Here is a 10,574-nt window from a genome sequence, read left to right as displayed (position 1 = left end):
TAGAAGGATCTCAGTCACTGTTAACTATGTGTTAGATCCTGTGAACCATATGGATGAGGGTGGGGGATAGGCTGGAGGGCAAGGTCCCTGGAGAAGATCCATCCCCACCACAAGGAGGGTAAATCTCAGCTTTCAAGAGTTTAAGTCATTAGGTTTATACTCGAACGAGAAGGGGTTATTTCTAAGAAAGTTGGTAGGTTTCTACCAAAAGGCTTTTGATCTACTAGTAAGACTCACGGTGTAGCAGTCAGTCAAAGATCTTAAGTGAGAGTCTGGGTTTGGGCGTCTACAACACTGAATCCTGGTTGTCGCTCAAGGTCCCCGGCGTTGCCAGGCAACTGAGGCGCCTGCGTTGCCCCAGGCAAGTGGCCCAACCCCTTTGTCTTTGCCCGCTTCCTGTCACTGGTTCACTTCCTGTCTCTGGCTAGCTTGGACTCCTGGAGTGGGGTGAGGACCTGCCCGGGCGCACCCTCAAGCCAGGGGGTCCAGGCCCCAGGGGCAGGTCGGGGGGTTAGGAGTGACCGGGACATCCTGGTCCAGCTGAAGGACTGTCTCCTTTGCCACCATGAAGAAGCTTCTCACCTTCTGGAGAAGGAAGGATGAGCCTCAAGGCCCCTCCTCGCACCTGCCTGTGGCCCAGGCCAGTACCCACCACCCCGCCCAGCCAGGCTACAACCTTCGAGATAAAGATTTAAAGAAACTTCACAAAGCTGCCTGGGTCGGGGATTTGGAGAAGGTGAAGGAGTACCTTCAGCTCAAGAAACGTGATGTGAATGTACGGGACAGACAGTACAGGTGACCAGACGGATGAAGGGCAGTGTGGAAGGGAAGTTGGGTCCACTGGGTCCTGTAATCAGGAGCAGGACTTGTCTGGGCTCCTTCATGGGTTGTCGCTACAGGTTTTCCACAGTGGAGAGGTCAGGTAACCACTGACAGAGGGTCACGTGCCCAAATCCAGCTTGTTATTTTGTTTAATGCTTACCTGGATATTTGAGGGCATCTGTGCCTTCCCTGATTGCCACCACTTCCCCCGCTGCATTAATCTACATCTGGCATTTCACCCTTTACCCGAACTACTGTTTTTAACTTGATACATATATATTGTCCTAAGCCATCCAAGATTTACCATATTACTAATATACTAATAGGAAAAGAGTAGAGAGACCTCTCAGAATAGTGGTTGTTAAGATTTTAATATTTTGAGACAGCAAAACAATTGACTTTAATGTGGATCTCTGATGATTTTTTTCAATTGCAGAGTCTCTTGAAAAAGTCCATCAACAACCACTTACTGCAAAAACAAAATTAATTTTATATATTAAGAAACATAGAAGTTATGTGTTTGACATTAATAACAAAATATGTGCTATCTGTGCCTACCTTAAAATCTTTGGGGGCATTTTCAACTTATAGGGTATGAAGAGCATTATTTTTCACCGTAACTGGGTAACTGGAAACTATGGTTATTAAGATTTATGTCAGTTTGCTGATAGTATTATGCCCTTTGACAAAAACAGAGTTATCTAAATTTATCCAACTTTTATCCTACACCACCCCATTCAATTACTTTACAAGGTCATAGATAACCTCAAAATGACTTCATTCAGTGGTCAATTCTCAGTCTTACCTGGCTCATATCTCAGCCAAGTATCTTCCATGCCCTATAAGTTGTATTCGAAATATTGACTTGTCTTTTAGGACACTTGGTTCACCTGGCATTTCTCCTACCTCTGTGGACACTGCTTTTCAGACTCCTTTGCTGATTTCTTTTCCTCTCCCTGCCTGGTAAATATTTGAGGGCTCAGAACTTGAAACGATTCTGTCTCTTAATCTTCACTTGCCTGGTGAAGAGAGATTATCTTTAAATGTCCATATTCCAATGCCTTCCAACTTTTTATCTCGAGCCAGACCTCTTCCCTGAACTCTGGACTCATATACAAATACCTATACTTCAGTGTGGATATCTAATAGCCTGTGGTGTACTGGTAAATGTTTAATAGCAAGCTCTGAGGTGAGGGTGGGAGTGGAGCTAAGGGAGGAGAAGCCCTGATTTCAGGCTACCAGTGTGATGTCATTTAGCTTGAATAGTTCCTGAAAATTTAGTAATTGATTTGTGAGAGCCACTGGCTCCACCACTCACTCTTTACAAATCTCAAGCATCCCCAAACGGCGCTTCCATTTTCCCTCCTTAGATCTTCATTTCTCTTTCTAGAAATCCCAAATCCTTTCTTTCAGTTGTTTGGTCAGAAACATTCTTGCCTCCTGGAGTCATTCTTAACTCTTCTCATTCTTTCATACCACCCATGTGATTTTCTTGGCTCCACCTTCAAGTTGTATCTAAAATCCAACTATTTCTTGCCACCTTCACAGTTACCGTTCTAGGCAAAACCTCCATCGTATCTTAACCAAAATTGCTGCAATGGCAGGAATTTGTTTTTTGTCTTTTAACCCTTTCAATTTATTCCCAACACAGTAGTCAGAATGATCCTATAAAATGTATGTAAAATGAATCATTCCTTGCCTTAACAACTTCCCCTGGCTTTCCATCTCATTAAGGGTAAAGGCCAAAGTCCTTCCAATGGCTCATTCAGCCTTATATGATATGCACTCTCACCCTATTCTCTCTCTCATCTTACATCCTATGACTCTCCCTTTCCTTCATATCCAGCTTCCCTGGCCTCCTCAGTGTTCCTCAGAAATGCCAGAAATGTTAGGACCTTTGGACTTGCTGTTCCCTTTGCCTCGAGTGTTTTCCCACCAGATACCCACATGGCTTCCTCTCTCACTTCCTTACAGTGTCTATTTAATAATCACCTTATCAACGAGGGCTTCCTGGGCAACTCTATCTATAATTATAAGTTCTCTCCTTGCTGACATTTCCTGTCCTTCTTCCCTGCCTGATTTTTCTCTTTAGCACTTAATACTGTCTGGCATGCTTTTCTATTTCAAGCTTTTTATTTACCTTTTCCACTAACATTTATGATCCATAAGAGCAGGTGTTTTTGTCTGTTTTGTTTGCTGCTGGATCCTCATCATCCAGAACCCTGCCTAGCCATAGTAAATGATTACTAAGACATTTTTATGATGAAGGTATGCATACATACATACATAGGTATTTTTTGACACATTATAGTTAAATTTTCCTTGAAGTGAAACCAGTTAAATATTTGATCTTCAAGGCATTTGCACAGCCTTATTAGTTCAGTAAAAAGCAATTAATATAAATTTTCTATAAAGATCAATAAGTACCTGAAGCAAATACCTTAAAAGTATATGATCTGGCATGTTCTTGTGTATCGTAACTTCTCAAACTAAGACTTATCTTAGACTTACCTTAATTTTGTGTTCTGTCATATTGATATAGAACCCCTTTGCACCTGGCCTGTGCTAATGGATATTCAAATATTGTATCTCTCTTAATTGAGAAACAGTGCGAAATAAATGTCTGCGATGGTGAAAAAAGATCTCCATTGACTAAGGTGTGTTAATTTTTTCCTTTTCAATTGAAATGCATTTGAGTTCTTCTACTTAACTTGGGTTGGATTTCATCTTTTAAAATATAGTACCACACATTAGTTTAATATATCCTGGATAGTAAGTTGGTTACTCATTTATTCTTGTTGTATCGACAGGCAGTACAGTGCGCAAAGGAGGACTGTGCTACTATTCTTCTGGAGCATGGTGCATACCCAAATCTGGTAGATTTCGATGGCAATACTGCTCTCCATTATGCCGTCTGTGGCCACAGTGTCTCATTAGTTGAAAAATTGCTTGAACACAAAGCTAATCTTGAATATCAAAATAAGGTAGTGTATTAAAAATAACATATTTTAGAAAGTAATGGAAGAAGGTATTTATTGCAGATGATTTATGTCTGTTGAAACACATGTTATATGAAGCATGAATTTTCCAAAATGAAATTGGGGAAAAGGAGAAGGAGAATAAGATGATGAAATACTGATAAGGTTTTCTTTTTTAAAAAATCTTGGTCCATTTCATGTTAGACTATAATGCTGACCTCCAAAACAGCATTATGTTTAACAATGATAACTGTTCAAAGGCTTATATCAAATGAGAAATATCTGATTTCCCTAGAAGTGGATATTGGTTAAAAATCATAAGCCTACATTTTTTTCCTGTCTTATTTATATACTCATAGATAATGAAAATGGAGTTGACATAGAAAATCACTTACTATACTAAAAGTAATCCAACTCTCCTATAGAGATGAGGGGTTTTGTTTGTTTGTTTTTGTTTGTTTAAAAAAAAAAAAAAGCTTCTTAACACTTAAGTTCACTGATATTTTGTCTCCATGACAGCCCAGAATAAATGCCCAGGCTTGGAAGTTTAAATGAAATTCTGTGGAAACTCAAGCGTAATATTATTACATGTGAATTGATGGTTTGTAATATTTACATTAAATACTAGGTGCTTATCACTTAAATACTCCAGCTTCTCTTGCCCACAATTTGAATTAAGCCTAAAGTAGAAACTTTAATTTTAATTTTTAGTGACCCAACTCCAGTTTGTTTTCTTGGTCTCTGAAATCATATTTTGTTATATATCAAAACCTTTTCAAAATTAAAGTATATATTCAGAGGTTTCTTATTAACACACTTATCTTTTATTTTTATTTGTCTTTTATTTTATTTATATCTAAGTTAACATATAGTGTAATAATGGTTTCAGGAGTAGAATTTAGTGATTCATCACTTATACATAACACCCAGTGCTAATCCCAACAAGGGTTCTGCATAATGCCCATCACCCATTTAGCCCATCCTCCCACCCAGTATCCCTCCAGCAAGCCCTCAGTTTGTTCTCTGTATTTAAGAGTCTCTTATGCCCGAGGTTCGGGAAGATGGCGGCGTAGGAGGACGCGGGGCTCACAGCGCGTCCTGCCGATCACTTAGATTCCACCTACACCTGCCTAAAGAACCCAGAAAACCGCCAGAGGATTAGCAGAAGGGAGTCTCCGGAGTCAAGCGCAGACGAGAGGCCCACGGAAGAGGGTAGGAAGGGCGGCGAGGCGGTGCGCGCTCCACGGACCGGCGGGAGGGAGCCGGGGCGGAGGGGCGGCTCGCCGGCCAAGCAGAGCCCCCGAGTCTGGCTGGCAAAAGCGGAGGGGCCGGACGGACTGTGTTCCGACAGCAAGCGCGACTTAGCGTCTGGGAGGTCATAAGTTAACAGCTCTGCTCGGAAAGCGGGAAGGCTGGAGGACAAAGGGAGGGAGAGCTGCTGAGCCCCCGGACGGCAGAGCTCAGCTTGGCGGGGAACAAAGGCGCCAGCGCCATCTCCCCCGCCCATCCCCCAGCCAAAATCCCAAAGGGAACCAGTTCCTGCCAGGGAACTTGCTCGCTCCGCGCAAACACCCAACTCTGTGCTTCTGCGGAGCCAAACCTCCGGCAGCGGATCTGACTCCCTCCCGATGCCACAGGGCTCCTCCTGGAGTGGATCACCTAAGGAGAAGCGAGCTAAGCCTGCCCCTCCACCCCCCGTGCACCTTGCCTACCCACCCCAGCTAATACGCCAGATCCCCAGCAACACAAGCCTGGCGGTGTGCAAGTAGCCCAGACGGGACACGCCACCCCACAGTGAATCCCGCCCCTAGGAGAGGGGAAGAGAAGGCACACACCAGTCTGACTGTGGCCCCAGCAGTGGGCTGGGGGCAGACATCGGGTCGGACTGCGGCCCCGCCCACTAACTCCAGTTATACACCACAGCACAGGGGAAGTGCACTGCAGGTCCTCACCACGCCAGGGACTCTCCAAAATGACCAAACGGAAGAATTCCCCTCAGAAGAATCTCCAGGAAATAACAACAGCTAATGAATTGATCAAAAAGGATTTAAATAATATAACAGAAAGTGAATTTAGAATAATAGTCATAAAATTAATCGCTGGGCTTGAAAACAGTATACAGGACAGCAGAGAATCTCTTGCCACAAAGATCGAGGGACTAAGGAACAGTCACGAGGAGTTGAAAAACGCTTTAAACGAAATGCAAAACAAAATGGAATCCACGATGGCTCGGCTTGAAGAGGCAGAGGAGAGAATAGGTGAACTAGAAGATAAAGTTATGGAGAAAGAGGAAGCTGAAAGAAAGAGAGATAAAAAAATCCAGGAGTATGAGGGGAAAATTAGAGAACTAAGTGATACACTAAAAAAAAATAATATACGCATAATTGGTATCCCAGAGGAGGAAGAGAGAGGGAAAGGTGCTGAAGGGGTACTTGAACAAATTATAGCTGAGAACTTCCCTGAACTGGGGAAGGAAAAAGGCATTGAAATCCAAGAGGCACAGAGAACTCCCTTCAGACGTAACTTGAATCGATCTTCTGCACGACATATCATAGTGAAACTGGCAAAATACAAGGATAAAGAGAAAATTCTGAAAGCAGCAAGGGATAAACGTGCCCTCACTTATAAAGGGAGACCTATAAGACTCGTGACTGATCTCTCCTTTGAAACTTGGCAGGCCAGAAAGGCTTGGCACGATATCTACAGTGTGCTAAACAGAAAAAATATGCAGCCGAGAATCCTTTATCCAGCAAGTCTGTCATTTAGAATAGAAGGAGAGATAAAGGTCTTCCCAAACAAACAAAAACTGAAGGAATTTGTCACCACGAAACCAGCCCTACAAGAGATCCTAAGGGGGATCCTGTGAGACAAAGTACCAGAGACATCACTACAAGCATAAAACATACAGACATCACAATGACTCTAAACCCATATCTTTCTATAATAACACTGAATGTAAATGGATTAAATGCGCCAACTAAAAGACATAGGGTATCAGAATGGATAAAAAAACAAGACCCATCTATTTGCTGTCTACAAGAGACTCATTTTAGATCTGAGGACACCTTTAGATTGAGAGTGAGGGGATGGAGAACTATTTATCATGCTCCTGGAAGCCAAAAGAAAGCTGGAGTAGCCATACTTATATCAGACAAACTAGACTTTAAATTAAAGGCTGTAACAAGAGATGAAGAAGGGCATTATATAATAATCACAGGGTCTATCCACCAGGAAGAGCTAACTATTATAAATGTCTATGCGCCAAATACCCGAGCCCCCAGATATATAAAACAATTACTCATAAACATAAGCAACCTTATTGATAAGAATGTGGTCATGGCAGGGGACTTTAACACCCCACTTACAGAAATGGATAGATCATCTAGACACATAGTCAATAAAGAAACAAGGACCCTGAATGCTACATTGGATCAGATGGACTTGACAGATATATTTAGAACTCTGCATCCCAAAGCAACAGAATATACTTTCTTCTCGAGTGCACATGGAACATTCTCCAAGATAGATCATATACTGGGTCACAAAACAGCCCTTCATAAGTTTACAAGAATTGAAATTATACCATGCATACTTTCAGACCACAATGCTATGAAGCTTGAAATCAACCACAGGAAAAAGTCTGGAAAACCTCCAAAAGCATGGAGGTTAAAGAACACCCTACTAACGAATGAGTGGGTCAACCAGGCAATTAGAGAAGAAATTAAAATATACATGGAAACAAACGAAAATGAAAATACAACAATCCAAACGCTTTGGGATGCAGCGAAGGCAGTCCTGAGAGGAAAATACATTGCAATCCAGGCCTATCTCAAGAAACAAGAAAAATCCCAAATACAAAATCTAACAGCACACCTAAAGGAAATAGAAGCAGAACAGCAAAGGCAGCCTAAACCCAGCAGAAGAAGAGAAATAATAAAGATCAGAGCAGAAATAAACAATATAGAATCTAAAAAAACTGTAGAGCAGATCAACGAAACCAAGAGTTGGTTTTTTGAAAAAATAAACAAAATTGACAAACCTCTAGCCAGGCTTCTCAAAAAGAAAAGGGAGATGACCCAAATAGATAAAATCATGAATGAAAATGGAATGATTACAACCAATCCCTCAGAGATACAAACAATTATCAGGGAATACTATGAAAAATTATATGCCAGCAAATTGGACAACCTGGAAGAAATGGACAAATTTCTAAACACCCACACTCTTCCAAAACTCAATCAGGAGGAAATAGAAAGCTTGAACAGACCCATAACCAGCGAAGAAATTGAATCGGTTATCAAAAATCTCCCAACAAATAAGAGTCCAGGACCAGATGGCTTCCCAGGGGAGTTCTACCAGACATTTAAAGCAGAGATAATACCTATCCTTCTCAAGCTATTCCAAGAAATAGAAAGGGAAGGAAAACTTCCAGACTCATTCTATGAAGCCAGTATTACTTTGATTCCTAAACCAGACAGAGACCCAGTAAAAAAAGAGAACTACAGGCCAATATCCCTGATGAATATGGATGCAAAAATTCTTAATAAGATACTAGCAAATCGAATTCAACAGCATATAAAAAGAATTATTCACCATGATCAAGTGGGATTCATTCCTGGGATGCAGGGCTGGTTCAACATTCGCAAATCGATCAACGTGATACATCACATTAACAAAAAAAAAGAGAAGAACCATATGATCCTGTCAATCGATGCAGAAAAGGCCTTTGACAAAATCCAGCACCCTTTCTTAATAAAAACCCTTGAGAAAGTCGGGATAGAAGGAACATACTTAAAGATCATAAAGGCCATTTATGAAAAGCCCACAGCTAACATCATCCTCAACGGGGAAAAACTGAGAGCTTTTTCCCTGAGATCAGGAACACGACAGGGATGCCCACTGTCACCGCTGTTGTTTAATATAGTGCTGGAAGTTCTAGCATCAGCAATCAGACAACAAAAGGAAATCAAAGGCATCAAAATTGGCAAAGACGAAGTCAAGCTTTCGCTTTTTGCAGATGACATGATATTATACATGGAAAATCCGATAGACTCCACCAAAAGTCTGCTAGAACTGATACATGAATTCAGCAAAGTTGCAGGATACAAAATCAATGTGCAGAAATCAGTTGCATTCTTATACACTAACAATGAAGCAACAGAAAGACAAATGAAGAAACTGATCCCATTCACAATTGCACCAAGAAGCATAAAATACCTAGGAATAAATCTAACCAAAGATGTAAAAGATCTGTATGCTGAAAACTATAGAAAGCTTAAGCAGGTAATTGAAGAAGATATAAAGAAATGGAAAGACATTCCCTGCTCATGGATTGGAAGAATAAATATTGTCAAAATGTCAATACTACCCAAAGCTATCTACACATTCAATGCAATCCCAATCAAAATTGCACCAGCATTCTTCTCGAAACTAGAACAAGCAATCCTAAAATTCATATGGAACCACAAAAGGCCCCGAATAGCCAAAGTAATTTTGAAGAAGAAGACCAAAGCAGGAGGCATCACAATCCCAGACTTTAGCCTCTGCTACAAAGCTGTCATCATCAAGACAGCATGGTATTGGCATAAAAACAGACACATAGAGCAATGGAATAGAATAGAAACCCCAGAACTAGACCCACAAACGTATGGCCAACTCATCTTTGACAAAGCAGGAAAGAACATCCAATGGAAAAAAGACAGTCTCTTTACCAAATGGTGCTGGGAGAACTGGACAGCAACATGCAGAAGGTTGAAACTAGACCACTTTCTCACACCATTCACAAAAATAAACTCAAAATGGATAAAGGACCTGAATGTGAGACAGGAAACCATCAAAACCTTAGAGGAGAAAGCAGGAAAAGACCTCTCTGACCTCAGCCGTAGCAATCTCTTACTCGGCACATCCCCAAAGGCAAGGAAATTAAAAGCAAAAGTGAATTACTGGGACCTTATGAAGATAAAAAGCTTCTGCACAGCAAAGGAAACAACCAACAAAACTAAAAGGCAACCAATGGAATGGGAAAAGATATTTGCAAATGACACATCGGACAAAGGGCTAGTATCCAAAATCTATAAAGAACTCACCAAACTCCACACCCGAAAAACAAATAACCCAGTGAAGAAATGGGCAGAAAACATGAATAGACACTTCTCTAAAGAAGACATCCAGATGGCCAACAGGCACATGAAAAGATGTTCAACGTCGCTCCTCATCAGGGAAATACAAATCAAAACCACACTCAGATACCACCTCACGCCAGTCAGAGTGGCCAAAATGAAGAAATCAGGAGACTATAGATGCTGGAGAGGATGTGGAGAAACAGGAACCCTCTTGCACTGTTGGTGGGAATGCAAATTGGTGCAGCCGCTCTGGAAAGCAGTGTGGAGGTTCCTCAGAAAATTAAAAATAGACCTACCCTATGACCCAGCAATAGCACTGCTAGGAATTTATCCAAGGGATACAGGAGTACTGATGCATAGGGGCACCTGTACCCCAATGTTTATAGCGGCACTCTCAACAATAGCAAATTATGGAAAGAGCCTAAATGTCCATCAACTGATGAATGGATAAAGAAATTGTGGTTTATATACACAATGGAATACTACGTGGCAATGAGAAAAAATGAAATATGGCCTTTTGTAGCAACATGGATGGAACTCGAGAGTGTGATGCTAAGTGAAATAAGCCATACAGAGAAAGACAGATACCATATGGTTTCACTCTTATGTGGATCCTGAGAAACATAACAGAAACCCATGGGGGAGGGGAAGG

At 41.4% G+C, this 10,574-nt stretch overlaps 1 protein-coding gene across 1 annotated transcript in view; it reads left to right on the top strand.

Moving 5' to 3' along the window:
• The first annotated feature begins 395 nt into the window (after window positions 1-395).
• Window positions 396-10,574, top strand: part of ANKRD7 (ankyrin repeat domain 7) — a 22,440-nt gene continuing 12,261 nt past the window's right edge. Inside the window, exons 1-3 of the mRNA XM_049641729.1 lie at window positions 396-795; window positions 3,365-3,479; window positions 3,633-3,806. Coding sequence (XP_049497686.1) covers window positions 566-795; window positions 3,365-3,479; window positions 3,633-3,806 — 519 coding nt within the window. The 5' untranslated portion in view covers window positions 396-565. The remainder of the gene's footprint in view (window positions 796-3,364; window positions 3,480-3,632; window positions 3,807-10,574) is intronic.

This window comes from Panthera uncia, chromosome A2 (genome assembly GCF_023721935.1).
Source record: "Panthera uncia isolate 11264 chromosome A2, Puncia_PCG_1.0, whole genome shotgun sequence".
NCBI classification, from domain to species: domain Eukaryota; kingdom Metazoa; phylum Chordata; class Mammalia; order Carnivora; family Felidae; genus Panthera; species Panthera uncia.
This window is presented reverse-complemented; position numbering and strand designations above follow the sequence as displayed.